General features: G+C 34.4%; 2 protein-coding genes across 2 annotated transcripts in view; both read left to right on the plus strand.

The window, feature by feature from the left end:
- The window catches only part of LOC119639922 (low-density lipoprotein receptor-like), a 97,923-nt gene extending 83,527 nt beyond the window's left edge, over nt 1–14,396 (plus strand). The window contains exons 7-15 of the mRNA XM_038037646.1: nt 2,222–2,557; nt 3,714–3,932; nt 3,999–4,353; nt 5,859–6,057; nt 6,828–6,964; nt 7,023–7,166; nt 7,373–7,426; nt 9,826–10,114; nt 13,891–14,396. Coding sequence (XP_037893574.1) covers nt 2,222–2,557; nt 3,714–3,932; nt 3,999–4,353; nt 5,859–6,057; nt 6,828–6,964; nt 7,023–7,166; nt 7,373–7,411 — 1,429 coding nt within the window. The 3' untranslated portion in view covers nt 7,412–7,426; nt 9,826–10,114; nt 13,891–14,396. The remainder of the gene's footprint in view (nt 1–2,221; nt 2,558–3,713; nt 3,933–3,998; nt 4,354–5,858; nt 6,058–6,827; nt 6,965–7,022; nt 7,167–7,372; nt 7,427–9,825; nt 10,115–13,890) is intronic.
- Nucleotides 14,397–15,306: 910 nt separating this feature from the next.
- LOC119640041 lies at nt 15,307–16,269 on the plus strand (the record flags this gene model as incomplete). The annotated part of the gene is made up of 2 exons (XM_038037815.1): nt 15,307–15,512; nt 15,811–16,269. Coding segments are annotated over 2 exons (522 nt in total), but the record flags the coding sequence as incomplete, so codon positions are not given.
- Nucleotides 16,270–16,582: the final 313 nt, after the last annotated feature.

A 16,582-nucleotide genomic window follows, 5' to 3' on the forward strand; every position in this document is an offset into this window, starting at 1 on the left:
AAGAATTAGTCCGTATTGGCTATGATTTAGTTAAACGATAAATAAACGAACAAACGTACGTGTCGTTTATCGTAAATTTAGTACTGCTAATCGTCGGCTTATTTCGCTCGTGTGCCAGTGAAGCGAAAGCGTTTACATTATAATGCACGTGATTCGATTAAAGGTCAATGATAGCTCCTTTTAAGTTTGTTTCTGCACTGTTTTTTTCAATAAACATATATTCAGTCAAATGGGGAGAATTTTAAAAAAGTACTGGCTGGGTGCCATTAAATGGGGATCCATTCGGCATTATTAAACACACGAAAAGAACTTTTATGTTCTTTTTTTTTTTTGAATAAATAAGGGATATATTCCGGGGTTTTGACCGGTCACTAATCGTAAAAGGAACTGATGCATATTCTTATTATAATCGTTTGCATTTTGTATCAATTTTTGTATTCCGAAGCAACAGTCATAAGAAAACGTTATGATGTTAGTTTTACCCTACACTACTTGTGATGCCGGGTATATTGAGTTGGTGCCAAGAAGGGCTTAAAATAGACCTACTTTTTATTATACTGATCGATTCAAAATCATAATCTGGATTGATCTATGCCTACCTGTCCGTGCGATGTCTGCATATGTATTTTTGCGCTCAATCTACAAATCGTGATTTTTGAGATAATTTTTTATGAAATTTGGTGCAGTGACGTGTTTTAACCCAACTACGAACACTATTCAAAATGGTTCGGATAGGTTCACTTTTTCGATCACTCACCATATAACGCCCTATTCTGAAAAGTCGTTATATGAAAAAAAATGATATTTTCCGAAATTTCCTCCAGAAAAGTGGTGAAGTAGTAGTATTTCGGCATTCTAATTTGGAATGAAAACTTTCGCCCGGATGGGGTAGTTCTTGAACCTCCTTCCATATAACGAAAACTGAAGTTCATACAACGGAAAGGTATAATTTGCAATGCTTTATGACGAAAATTATACAATAACAATAATTTACTCTCAAAAAATTAACTGTACCAAGTTTGGACAATCCTGTACTATTTTTTGTGGTGATGGAAATTGACCCATAATAGTAATTTCGTACAAAAATGAACTTTACAAAATTTGCCTACGCCAATTTTCGGATCCTGCGCTATGTACGGATTAAGCTTGTATTATGTTAGGTTGCGTTTTAGGCCCGCTCCCCCAAAGGAAGACGTAATTTTTGTGTTCTATAATAAAAATAATAATTGTGTTAGACAGCGTGTTGTAGGGTATTTAACGGTCGGCCTTGTTCAACTATAATGTGCTTACTTGTTTTATTATGAAATAAGTTTGTTAAATCACACAAACTACAAAGAAAAAAATGCCTTGTAACTTGTTACGTGGCCCAAGATACGTCTGTCTTTACATAATCGTAATATGTCAAGCTTGTGCAGATGTTTCTGTGAACTATAAAAATTCGACGAGTCTTTTATACAATCACCATCACCGATATACTATAAAAGATTGTAAGAAAGGAACAACACGGAAAATATAATAACAATATTGGTTGGGCGTGGCTGATTTTTTCTATTTTTATAGAATTTTTATAGAATTTTTTGTGGAAATTCATATTCTCTATATCTTGTGCTCTCGATTTGCGTTTCTTTGACCTGCTTGCGTCATACTCACACACTTTTCCAAATTTTTAAGTGATATCTTTTTCTCTGCATAAGGGCAGGAATACGTGGACCGCATACGTCTACTTTGTATGTACAATGGTATCATGAGAAGGAAAGTCAGAAAATTATATTCGGCAGCCAACAAATTTTATATACCTATCAACGGTTATCCTAGAATAGACTAAAGAAGATGACAAAAACTAAATTTCTACATAAAAATTTACATCGTGCGTCGGTTGTAGTTTATGGGCAAAAAAATCGAGAAAGCTAACATGGCGGGGCCATTTTTCAATGTCAACCTATGTGCAACACAGACTTAACAAAAAACGCTCGTTTTGTAGTTTCCAACTTAATACATTGCAGTAAATAGTTATCGCTTGAAAGAATTACGGAATCAAACATTTAATTGACCATATCAGATCGGCTGCTTCAAAAATTATTGGTGATAAAGGTTTGAACATATTTGTTATTTGGTTAAATACCAGGAAGAGGTTCGCACAATGCACTTTATTTGATTAGGATTTCGTTGAAAATAATGCGCCTTTCAGTGAATCAGTTTTTATTGTGCTTTTTTGTTTTAGGTACAAACTCATTAATAATCGATCTTGCGCGGATGTGAACGAATGTACCGAAGATTCGGGTATTTGCTCACAAATATGCATCAATGAAATTGGTGGCTTTAAATGCGAATGCGTAGGCGGTTATAGACACGATCCCCGTAATCATACGCGTTGCAAAGCCATCGAAGGGCATGCTTCGCTTTTGCTAGCGCGACGTCATGATATTAGGAAAATTGCTTTAGATCGAATGGAAATGACATCGATTGTAAATAATACAAAATCAGCTACAGCATTAGATTTCGCATTCCGCACTGGCATGATATTCTGGAGCGATGTATCAACACAAAGCATTTACAAGTAAGTGTATTAATATATGTATTTATAATAAGCGAAAGTTAGAAGAAAAAGAAACCAATGTTTTTAGCATTTTTCGATGTTCTTTATATTTGATCACTTGGCAAGTCATCTAACAGCATGGTTCGCTTAGACTAGAAATGGGTACTTTGTGGTAATCGGGATTGAGCAGTCGAACAACTTGATGAATCTAATATCAGTGTGGGAATAAAACATCAAAAAAATTCTGTTTACTAGCGCGGATTTCTCTCACCGCAAATATCGGCCGTGGACAAATCAGATGCCAAAATAACCTGGAAGGATTTATAAAGAGCCCCGATTCTTTTTTCTGAACTTACATGAAAGCTTAAATTGGGTTAGATTTGGATTCCAGATACATTGAAAAACCTAAGTTCGAAAGATTCTCAGAAAGTGTCGAGAAAATTTCTATATGATAGTTAGCGTCGTGTCGCCGTAAAGATGGGATAAAGGAAAAACATGCCCAAGCGAGTGGTTTCTTTCCGTGTGGATTAGACCGATTTTTTAAAAGTGTTGGCCCGGAAAGGGACACTAGAACTTGGGCTTTTCCTGTCCGAGGCAAGGGTTTTCCACTTTACGTAAGATTCTTTGGTCTAGCTATGTACTGCCTTCTGAGTCCATCTCTTCTACAGTAAATGTCCTCTTCGGCTAGCAGGCGAGCCAGATTTTCCCTTCTATATTTAGCTTCCTAGGTCAATGTGTACGGAGAATAACTGTTGTTATCTTAATTCAAATCAACATGTTTTGTATCTAAGCTAATTTAACTTCGCGCATGCGTATAGATATTTAGGTATAAGATGTTGCTTAAGTTTATATCCAATGTGATTTTTCAGAATGGACTTTAGTAGGATTGACCCTATTAGAATTCACCAGTACTTGTAAAAATTTACCCTTACTTAGCAGAATCGACGATATTGAAGTTCATCTCCTATTGGAACCTTCCATTATCTGTCAGAATAGATACGAATAGAACTCAATGCCGCTTATTAGAATCTATTGTATTATAATCTCTCGCTACCTGTCAAAATCCGATGTATTTAAAATTGATTTAATTAGAAATCATCATTGACTTAATAATAATATTTGGAACAACACAAAATGAGACCTTAAGTTCTTACTAAGTATTTATCTTCCGTTGCAGAGCTCCGATTGATGAAGGCAATGAGAAAACTGTTGTTTTAAAAGCCAGTGGTGTAACATCAGATGGTTTGGCCGTGGATTGGATTTACAATCATATCTACTTTACTGATACGCATAAAAGTACCATTGAGTTAACCGACTTTAATGGTAATACGGAAAAAATACTAATTAAAGATGAATTGAATGTACCGCGTTCAATAGCCCTGGACCCAATTGATGGGTAAAATATAATTCATTGAAATAATTTTCTTTAAAAAATTTTCACTTTCTCTTCTCATTTCTCCAGTTGGATGTATTGGTCCGATTGGGGTGCTTCACCGCGTATTGAACGTGCTGGTATGGATGGTACACATCGCCTTACTATTGTTAATTATGATGTGAAATGGCCAAATGGCATTACATTGGATATGGTACGCAAACGTCTTTATTGGGTTGATGGTAAACTAAATATCATCTCATCGGTTAATTACGATGGCTCACAACGTCGCCAAATTTTATATTCAACTGAATATCTGCGTCATCCTTTTTCAATAACAACATTTGAAGACTATTTATATTGGACCGATTGGGATAAGCAAACAGTGTTTAAAGCAAACAAGTTCAATGGTCAAGATGTAGAAGCTATAACTGCTATGCATATGGTAAGTTCGAATAAAAAAATTACGAAAATATTATTAAAAAGCTTTTAAAGCTTGAACCATAAAAGAATTTTAAAGCCAGTGATCGAGTTAAACCCTTTGGGTTTTGTGCAACGTTTTGTGAATTATTAATATTTTCTCTTACTCAAAAACACCAAATGAAAACAACAATGCACGTGTTGGCCCACACCTTTACAGGCGGTAAATACATTCTGGTGTGCATTAATTATGTAGTAAGAGCGCATAAAGTGTTTTACAAATAAAAGTATGTGCACTACGTCAACAATGAATGAATGTAAGGAGTTTTTACAAGTTAAGAGGTAAACAGAACATAATGTTGGTAGCAAGAACACGACACCAACTTGTAAGCAGAAGTTTGTTTAAATGGTCAAGTAAATGCCTCTTTGGGATTAAAAGTTTTTCCCTTGCAACAGATGTAAAACTTTACAAGTGTAGGCAATCTGACTGAGAGCGTATTTGTAAAACTGCACGCGTTGTAAGGAATAAGAAATAAAAAGTACGAGTGTTCACAATACTGATAGGCAACAAAAAAATACTCAGAAGACCAATTTCATATATAATTGGTTACACACTCCTTATCATCACTTAATTACTTGTGGTCAGGAGTAGACAGTAACTTACCTACTTAGGCTTTCAGGCGAGACTACCAGGTCTTGCTTGGACGTAATATAAAGTACATGCAGCGACAGCAACATGTGCTTATTGATGGCGATAATGTGTCGTCCATCACTTTTCACATTCTTCGACCATTAGCGTAACGAAGGCCCCGCTATGCTCATGCGTGCGGGAAGTTTTCTACAGAGGTAGAAGAGATCTGTTCATCTATCAAGGCCGTAAAAAAGACCACTCTGCTGGCTCAGTGTTTTTTTCAACCCGTTATGGGGAGTTGTAACCCCGTATCCTCGTTTTTTGCTTATGCTGCCAATAGCAGCCGTCTTTCCCATTTTTTAAGACATACACTCCACCAAGCCGAACATATACAAATGCTACGTCCCATTATTCCTCTATTTACAATCTTTTGTGACCATCAATGTGATCAATATCAAATTTCGCATCGATTCAAACATATCCGCCTGTAACGTCTGTTGTAACATTATCCGATCGCAAAAAATTTGGCCAAAAAATTGGTCAATTGGACTTAGAAATAGGGTAATGGCTTCCTTGGACAATGAAGCAAACGAAATTACACCCGGCAACAACAATGGCAATCAGATTACATTATGGAAATAGTAGGAAGTAGCTTAAGCCCTGTGGTAACCTTCTGGCTTGAGGTATAACACTTCAATCTTTCTGCACTAGACATATTGCAGTACATTTCATATAGTATATATGTGACATAACGATAAATTATGCTGCATTATAAATGAATGTAGTTACGTTAAATTTTAAATACTTTGTTTTTCTTTACATCTTCAACGGACGGTTGTGTGCAATGTAAATGCCGTATAAACTTTTACGACAAAAAAAAAAAAAAACTATAACATCAGCTGCAACATCCGATGGTTGTACATGTGTATCATCCGTATCGTCAGCCAGATGGTGAAAATTATTGTCAGACAGCAAACGGACATTGTTCACATTTATGTTTACCGGCGCCGTTCATTAATCAACGCAGCCCTCGTATAACATGCGCCTGCCCCACCGGTCTGCGTTTAATGGAAGATGGACAAACGTGTGCCGAAGATTGTAAGTTTCTGATTTTTTCTTTTTGCTATGAATTTTTTATTACTAATAAAGCCCAATACACAAGTGGTACTCATAAGTTTAACAAAAATTCTTCTTCTTCTTTTCTTCTTTAAGTTTACTTCAACTTAAGTTAGATGTAAACTTATGTCGTTTAGTAAATGAAAACACTTCGATTTTGTCCTTACCATCTGTCAATGAATTAAGCATCTTCGTCTATCCATCTGTCTTTCCTTTTGCCCAACTGCCTATCTGATTAGCAACCAGCTGTCTGTTTTTCCGATTGCCCATAAGTACGTCGTTTATCTGTTGTCTGCTTGTCATCATTCCTACTTCTTTATGTATTTGTTTATCTTCTTGTCTGTCTTCGTTTCCCTTTGCGCCCTCTACCTACGTGTTCGTCTTTTCGACTCTTCGTGTTTTTCTCTGCTCGCCTATTCGACTTTCTTGCTATCTGCCTGACCGCTAGTTGTTTGTCAACCTTCTTGTCTCTCTTTATTTATCTGTCCTTTTTGCTGCCTGCACGACTAGCTGGGGGGGCGCCCCCCCCCGCCCCTTTCTGACCCACTCGAGCATCTCTCCGGCTACTTTTTCCTTGCTATACCTCTTCATAGATGCGCCTACTTTTCTGTCTACCTGCATGTTCAGTCATCTTGAATTCTGTTTGAAATTCGGCTTATAACTTTTAAGCTTTCTCTCGAAGAATAAACATAACCTTAAATTTTTCTTAATGTAAACATAATGTATTTATTGACTTCTTTTTTTTTATACAGCTAATAAGCATTTGTTTCGTAACCTTACGCATGGCGGTAGTAGCAACGTTACCGCTACTGCAGTGCAACCTGATTCCGGCTATATCGCTTTGATAGTCTCAGGAGGTTTACTCGGTGTATCGCTAGTGCTAGGAGCGGTAAATTTACAACTGAAACATTTATTTATGCTTAACTGAAATTGATATTGTTTTGCAGATATTATATCTTGGGTATCGTCATTATAGAAGGCGTTCCGTGAATTCTATGAATTTTGAGAATCCTGCCTATCGTAAAACGACGGAAGATCATTTCAGTGTGGAGAAGAATTTACCCATATATCCTAGTACCGTAGACGAGGAGGTAAATAATCATTTTATTCTTTAGGTCTGTTATTAAAGTTCACTGTTGTGTGTTTTAGCATAAATAGAGCAAATTATTTTAACAAATTAATTCGTAGTGCTTTTCTTAAAAAAAAAAAGAAAAAAATAAATTTCTTTTATCCTTTTTTACACGATTTTTATTTTGCTCTTCTTTTTTTTCTTATATTTCAAATATACGGTTCTTAGCTGCATTGTTCACAAAGAAGACTTTTTGCGCAATATTAAAACAAAAAGAAAAAAGTAAGGAGAATAATAATATGCTCGTTTTAGGGGCGGAATTTACATACCCACCATACCCACGATTCACATTAAGTATAGGAAATATAAGAAAAGCGTTTATTTTGTACTTATGAATGCATATTTTTGACATTCGAACATTGGTCGGTTTCTAATGGATATTTCATTTTATTATACGGGGATCGATTCGAAAGGATCAAAAAGTATCAAACTATATCTAGCTGGCACATGTTGATTTCTGTTCTGTATATTGGTTGCCTTGACAGTAACGCATTTCACAGATTTGTAAGTGTCTCTGTGTATAAATTTGTATGTGCCGATAGAAACTGGTAAGAATCACTTCTTATCATCGGGCATTTTCTTCAAAGAGTCATTAAAAAGTTTATTTGAAATTTCAGAATAAATACGAAATGAAAAAAACGTTTGCTAACCATACATTCATGTTAAATATGACTTTATGAATGATACAAAAGTTTCCGGAAAGCCTGAGAGAAAATTCAATAGCAAACTTTTTTCATTCCTCTGGTAAGCTCTGAAGTTAATAAAAACTTATACGGGCCATTGGACGAAAAACATAGAAATGTTTTCCCAAAATCTCGAGGTTTTTTTGGGGAAGAAAAAGGTCTGCTAAAACATGCTAATTTCAACAAGCGGCCTTCTCTGATTGGTATCAATTTTAAAGCGTAGTAAAATTGCCTAAAGACGACATATAAAGAAACTTATCTTCAATTAGCTAGTGGTTCTCGAATTGAATCTCACGTCGGGAAAAGTTTATATTAAAAGCATTTCCAGTGCGGTAGATCACGCTTCAATTACTAGTGGTGTGCGATCGTAGGTGCAGTGAGCGCCATGCCTTTACCAATCGGGTATATATATTCTAGACTGCGGCCAAGTCCTACGTCTCTCTTCCCCCACTTCTTTCTGACCATAACGATGCAGGTGCCAGAGACATCCCGTGTGGAATTAGTGGTATATATATATAAAAAGAAATAAAAGTACTATGGTCAGGCAAGGCCGACCGTTAGTTACTCTACGCCATATCGCCCCATTAGGTGATTCATTCATTTTCGTGACAACACAACAAAAATTATTCATTATTTCAGTGTAAATGCATAATTTTCAAAACTTCCCTCTTACTGGGGAATTCGCAAAGGTCAACGTGGTCTAAATTTAGCAAATTTATTTTCTTGTCAAAGATTTGATTATCTTTCAGTTGGTTCCGTCATAACAAACCACCTACTAGACTTTGTCGCCATAAGAGGATTTGTTTTTATGGGAACCATTATATATGGTTGTCTAAAAAATTAGACCAACGTGATCCAAATTCCCTCTGATTAATTTACTAAGGAACAATTTTTATTAAAAAATATTAAAAATTAGACTCTTTAGGCATATAAAGGCACATCTTTCATAGGATCCCTTATAAGGGTTCGGATGCCAAAAATCGACCTATGAGATCCAAATTCGGTAAACTCAATTTTTATGTCAACTTATTAGTATGAACGAATTCTCATGAAGCGCAATTGAAAATTAGGATTCTTTTGCCATTCAGTTACCATAGAGATGGTCCTGTGGCAATAGGTTCAAAAAATTGCTCTACCCAATTTAAACTTTTCACACCAATTTTGCCGAAATATTTTTACCAAGTGATTCTTGTCGCGAAATTCTTGAATGTATACTATTTTCAGACATTGTATGGAGAGTGATCAAAACAATAGCCCAATCCTAATCATTTTCAATAGGGCTTGCCCTCAGACCAACCGTGCACGAGCGTATCAAGTTTCATTGAAATGTCTGAAAAAATCCTCCTAGTTTGTTGAACATACGTATACATGGGCAGACACCAGACGGACATACGGACAAAAAGGCTTCGATCGATTCAGAAAATGAAATGAACATCAGACAGACATACGGACAGAAAAGCTTAGATCGATTCAGAAAATGTTTCTGAGTCGACTGATCGACCAAAGTCCTCAAGTCTCAAGTCCTTCATATGCCCGCACAAACTTGATATACCCTGTACCATAAGTTATGTAGGGTATAAAAAGGGATAGCTAGGTTGGTTGCAAATATTCCCAACGGCGGCATAGTACAACATTTAGGAAAAAATTGCACATAGTAATATTAAAAAAATTAATCTCTTATATGAGATAATTAGCTCAATCAGCATATTCAGGTAAATCGATGCTGTGTTGGTTGTTAAATGTTGACTATCATTATTTTTGTTTCTTTTTGATTACATACAAATTTCATTAAAGTGTGCAATTTTGGTAATGGTGGGTAAATGATAGAATTTCAGTGAATTTTCAAAAGCATAAGAGAATTAAAAGTTCAAAAACACAAAATTTATATAAATGTCTGTATTCATGCATACGCAATACTTTTTCTTTTTTTTTATGCAGTTATTATCATATCATCGATAGATAACACTACGTATAATGGTAAGGGCAACTTTATTGCCGCCGCGACCACAACCGGATTTGGCGGTCATAGGTAGGCAGTCGACTTGACTATTCACCAAAGTAAAGTGTTTTGCAGCCTCTATATCTGTATATGTGGCTTTGGCCATTGTAGTAGTGTTTTCATTAACTCACTCACAGTATCTATGGAATCCTATCTAAAGTGAAACGATCGAATATCATACCAGTGGAAAGAAGGATTTTCCGATCGGTGTATATGACGAATAAAAAGGTAAGTGCGCGTATTTTTCTTTCCATTAACCCATTCGAGAATTTTTTCAAACGCGGTCTCCAAGGACGACGTTTTTTTCTTTTGGTCATTATATTGTTCACTATACACTCCACCACCGGTAGTACAGGGTATATTAAGTTAGTGTGGACGTATCCAATACCCAGAAAGGCTTAAGGTAGACTCAGCTTTCATTGTCGATCTAAGCCTGACTGCCCTTTTGTCTGTCTCTTCGTCTGACGTCTGTCCGCGTGAAATTATGTTCAAGCTATAGGTCGCAATTTTGGAAATATTTTGATAAAATTTGTGCAGTGACGTGGCTTGACCCAATGACGAATGCTATTGGAAATAGTTCGGATCGGTCACCTTTTTCGATCACATAAAAATTTGACAACTTTGGACGGTCTGGGACACTTTTTGAACCCCGTTTCATATAGCGAAAATTAAAATTCATACGACAAAAAGATATAGTTGTTAATGTTTCATAATGAAAATTAGATTGTAAGTTAACATAAAAAATTAACTGTACCAATTTTGGATCATCACGATGCCATAGGATACCATAAGGATTTTCCCCAAAAATTGAACTTTCGTAGTGTAGAAAAGTCAAAGTTTTAATATGTGTGGATGAAAATTGACCCCATACAGTAAATTCATACAGAAATAAAAATTACGTTGGACAATGCGGTGTAGAGTATTGAACGATCGGCCTTGCCTGACTATAACGTTCTTACTTGTATTTAATAAAAAAAAATTTGTTGATTATGGAAATCAAACAATTCATAAGCCAATTCGCATAAATAAGATGATTGCCTACCCTATGTTCACCTCTCTCCACAAAAAACTTTTCGTGTGAGGAGCGGATTGAGTAGCACGTGAGCAATGTAAATTAAAATGTAATAAAATAAATTAAATCATTAATACTGATAAACATTTATTTTAAAACAAGTAAGAACATTATAGCTGGGCAAGGTTAAGTGTTAGATACCCTATAACATTTCAGCCATTTTTTTAATTAATTAATTAATTTTTTGGTTAATTTGCTACTATGGATCAATTTTCATCACAAAATATTAGAAATTAAATCTTTCTTTGAAGGGGAGAAATCTTACATGAGAAATCTTACATGAAATGGGGTCCAAGAAATAGGTCAATGTGGTTCGAGTTTTATCTAATTAATTTTTATGATCAATGACTATCATAAACAAATTTTCATAAAAAATATTAACAGTTTTGCCGTTTTGGTATGTAAGAGTTTACAAGAATCTTTGTAAGCTGCAGAATCCAAAAAATTGACCTGCGTAGTCCAAATGCAGGAAGGTTGATTTCATTGCCATTTCGGTATTATCAACCAATTTTCCCCATGAGGTATTGAAAATTATACCTTTTGACCATATAAAGATTCAACTTTGTTAGGAACGGTTATATAAGTGGGGGTTCAAAAAATTGTCCCAGCCATATCAAATATTTCATACCAACTTAGAATGTCGAGGTAGTGCTATACAGTGCAGTTAGTTGCCAAATTTTGAAAATTACAATTTGTGTTGCATAACGACTTTTCAAAATAGAGCGGGGTATGGTCAAAAAAGGGAGTTCGTCTGCCAGTCAAATCAAGTCAGTGTATCAAATTCAACCAAAATATCTCAATAATCGCGATCTGTAGTTTGAACACAAAAATACATGGACAGATAGGCTTAGCATCAACTTCTGAAACGATCGGTGCAATAAAAGGCTGATCTATCTCAAGTCTTTTAGCATGTTACATATGCCCGCACAAAACTTTACATACCATCAAGTGATGTAGTGTATTAATAGTTAGATAATAAAAAACAAATATTTTAAGTTTTATAATGGAGAAGAAAATGTAGTGCAAAGAGAAGTTCTAAGAAAGTAAATCACCAGAAAGATGATACAATAATTATACATTGCTTGGTTGATGACAGCGCTTGAAGCGTTCTCCCGGCACAAGCTGGACAAAAGTATTAGTAATTAATTTATTTCTTTATAGCATTGTCTGCATACCTTTCTTTGTAATTTGCCTTCCCTATATATGTCGCGGAAGGCACTCCAAAGGAAACAAATTGTTCGCTCTTAATCCAAGAGTTATTAATTTTTGGACAAGTGATGATATCCGTACATAGTAATAGGCCTAAAAACACTTTAAATTCGGAAATGGTTAAATTTTTCCATTTTCCCGTGAAATCATTTCGCCCCGTCTATTTGTCTCATTCACAGCCGTAGGGAAAAAGATATTATTAAATAAAATTTCCAAAAATGTTGTTAACTTTTGCAGATCGTGCTCGTCCCAAAAAAGGATTTTTGCACGATAATTGTCATTTTCCCACATTTCAGTATCTTCAATAACTTCACTTTCAATCTATTGTTCAATCACACTTTCAGTGTCTTATCCTATCCTGTACATCATCGAAGAGTTCAATAAGCCTAATTCGTGTAACAAAGTTCGTGTAAAAAAGATATTGACTCAATGGAACAATAGTAGGTTGGTTCCAAACTTAAAAGAAGCAACTAAAATTTTCCATTAGCAAAATTTAAAAAGTTCTTGTTAGAGTTCACTTAAGAATTTATTTCTTGCTTATCCATTTTAGCTCATCAGATACATTATAAAAAATTAATAGTGGTTTGCAAACCGTGCGTGAAAAATACATACAGTCTTTGCTATATGCATAATTCGCGGATTCACACGTTCACATACGGATATAATCGAACTTATCTAATTGAATTATGAAAAATATTACCCGAAGCTGGAATGCGCATTTGTGAGGAGTGAGAATGAACAAATTCGAAGGAAAATGAAAAAAATAAATCCATCAGAAAAATTCATTAAAACATTTCATAAAGAAAGCGCAGATTATTGAAAATTGGGTTAAAGCAAAACAATTCGTGCGAGTAAAATTCGCGTAAAAAGAAAATTAGATGCATTCATATTTAGTGTTTTCCTCATTTCTCTCATCACTGTTGCTCCATAATAAGAAAACTTCTTCTTTTTAACTACTGTTAATTCGAAGTTTGTGTAGATGAGAATCGCGTAAAAAGAGAATCAAGTGTATTCATAATCATTGTTTTCCTCATTGTCTCATCATTCGCGCGCGATAATAATAAAACTTCTTCTTTTTAACTACTGTTAAATCGAAGTTTGTGTAAATGGATATCGTGTAAAAAGAGAATAAAGTGTATTCGTAATCATTGTTTTCCTCATTTCTCTCATCATTCGCGCGCCATAATAAGAAAATGTTTTCGTTTTAATTCGTGTTAAATCAATGTTCGTGCAAATGAAATTCGCGTAAAAAGAAAATTAGGTGCATTCATATTCATTGTTTTCCTTTTTGCTGTCATTACCGTCGAACAAAATTTTTTCTTTCCAACTCGTGTTAAATCAAAATTCGCGTAAATAAAATTCGTGTAAAAATACTAAGAACATTTCGATTCTTCTTTCTATTTCTTACAAGTATAAAATCATCACTTTTATGATCACTGGTTACTTCCTGCAGTCGTGATTCTCCTGCCTTAGGATCTGCCATTTTAGGAGCTAAATTTAAATCAATTTTTGCGCTTTCTATACTTTATAGATATTTTTAATTCAAAACAAGTCTTATCTCGACGACTACGTTGCTCAGAATGATTGATAATTGTAGGTATGGTGAGCAATCGGCCTCGAATGGGTTAATTCATTTGCATTCTTTTATTTGTGATTTCTCTTAAGTGTTTGTTTGCTTTTTCTTTTCCTTTTACTTTCAAACTATGCTATGTACGTTTATTAGCTGAACTGTTTGCTAAGAGGACTATTTGCGCGGTATTAAAGAAATTAAAAAAAAAAAAAGAAATGGTTATGGAAATAATTAAAATGAATCATTTGACATTGTCACTTAGATTGATGTGAACAGTGTTTGCATCAAGTATAACATACGTTTAAAGTAATGTACATAGAATAAATATAAATTAGGAAAAATCTATATTTGCTTAAGTATGATATTTTGGGAATCACTAGTAAAAAAATTAGACCACTTTTGTAATCAGCAGATTAGATTAGAAGTAACAAGACTATTCCTCTCAAATCATATTTTTGTTATACCTTGGCAGCACCTTAACTGATAACTATGTCACAACTTGGGTAACAAATTAGACACACTTTTTTTATTTCCATGTAAGAGAGTCAAGTTTTCAATTCGACTTCAATCGAATCGAGATTATATCTCTGGAAAGCTTTTTTAAACTTCAGGTATAATTGAAAGTTAAATCGAACCAAAGCAGGAGCGACTCGAGTTAAGTATCTCGAGTTACCAATCTACTTTGCATAAAAGCAAGACGCCTTTAAGAAGATGCTTATCAGCCTACAAAAAGAAGGTCTTTTGAACATTTATTTATTTATTTTTTTTTGGTTAGAAGGAAGATTAGTGGGATAATAATATTTGAGGAGGTTATTAAGCATGCCTTGAAGTAATAGAAAAAAAAAGATTACTATGGAAAAGTATTAAAAAATAGCAACGGTAAGGAACTCTGTGGCACGCAGCATAACTGGTCCAAATTTAAAGTTAAAAAAAGAATCATGTGACTTAAATGCAAACCACCGAAATCCTTATATCTACGTAAGGCGTTTTAGATATATTGTTTTTTAAGTAAATGGCTCGTGTTTTTGTGAAAATGTTCACTTCGTTTGCTTTAAATTATTTTTATCAAAAAAATTCCATGTAAAATGGGGTTTTAGAGGTACTATCAAAAATTCGTATGGAAAAAATGAAAACTGTTTGACTTAGCTGCGTGCCATTTCGAAATATCAAGTTTCTAGAAAAACATGTTTTAAGTCTTAGAGGCTATTGTTACAAAATGTTTTTGTTGCACTTCTTACCGGAGCTCGTACCACTCGATCGCGAACTGCGTGGATTTTATTTATAATTTTTAGAAGCAGTATTTATAATGCATTCACAATTTACTTACTTTTATCGCACTCTTCCCTTAAGTGCTCCTTTCGATTGGCACTCGACTCTCTCAAATATTCTGCTTACAAGCCCTTTATCATTACCTAAATTCATCACGACATTTTTCATCTACATTTTCGGATAATGCATGACGCGTGATGAATATGCATTTGGTTTTTTCCTTCTTTAGAATTTAGTTTCTTAGAAATCATGAAAAATAGCATTTTTGTAACAATACTGTAGCCGTGTTTTCCACAATAACATTGTGTTTATTACAATAACATTGTTTTTTTTTTGTTTTTGCTATTACTCCGCATTTACAAGATCATAAAACTGCCCTACCAAGTTCAAATATTCTCTCTCTTTGTTTTTCTGAAACAATTTCTGCCACGAAAGCGTCTGCCAAAGAGAGAATCGGAGGTTTCAAGCTCTGTAATTTTTGAAATAATGGAGAAGACGACAAGAAAGTCTACAATTTAATAGACGAGTTTATAAATAGCAACAAAAGCTTCATTTCGAACTTTGAATTTCTTGGTAGAAACGTTGAAAGCTTTCAAAACGCTGTCAGTCTCGCAAACACCCAAGCATTTTCTCAAAGAAGGTAGAGTAGCGTATTTTTGTTCGGAAACGATTTAAAGTGTACATAAGTATCTTCTGAAGAGATCTGTAAGTGTATTAGAGAAGTGAGAGATCAACAGAAAAAACTTTAGACTCTAACTTCCACCAGACGATCTCACACAGCACGAAAGCATAAAAATTTTAAAGAAAATATTTCGTGCAGATAGTGATTTTTTCCCCACATATTTTGGCAGATCCAAAGCATCTATTTAGTGCATCTAAACTAGAATATCCATTTGGAACAGAATATCATAGACTAGAATGTTCATCTAGACTAGAACATCCACCTAGAGTACAGCATCCATTTAGACTAAAAGGCTTATCTAGATTAAAGCATCCATCTAGACTAGAACATCTACCTAGACTAGAATGTCCATTTAGACTAGAAGAGCATCCATCTAGATTAGAATGTTCATCTAGACTAGAATATCCATTAAAAGTAGAATGTCCATCTAGACTATAACATCTATGTAGACTAGAATGTTCATCTAGACTAGAATATCCTTTTAAACTAGAATGTTCATCTAGACTAGAACATCCATCTAAACTGGAACGTTCGTCTAGACAAGAGCATCTATCTACATTAGAACATTTATCTAAACTAGAAAGTCCATCTTCTTCAACTCTTTCTCTCTCTTCTTCGCTCAGTTTATACCAATCAAGCAATATGAAAATACTTACTTCTTCAAAAGAAAGTGAACAACCATATCTCATCAATTCTCTTAAGCTATTAGCCTGAAATTCGACACAGATGTCAGTTAACATGTGATGCTAACATAAAAAAAAAAGTGCTTCCATGGCTAAGCACGAGTGACTCTTTTTTTATTATTAATATTAATTTTGAAAAAGTTTTTTTTTTAAATCATAAGGATGTAATATATAAATTATACTATATATAGAAAACATAAAAATATACATA

This window comes from Glossina fuscipes, unplaced genomic scaffold (assembly GCF_014805625.2).
Source record: "Glossina fuscipes isolate IAEA_lab_2018 unplaced genomic scaffold, Yale_Gfus_2 114, whole genome shotgun sequence".
NCBI classification, from domain to species: Eukaryota; Metazoa; Arthropoda; class Insecta; order Diptera; family Glossinidae; genus Glossina; species Glossina fuscipes.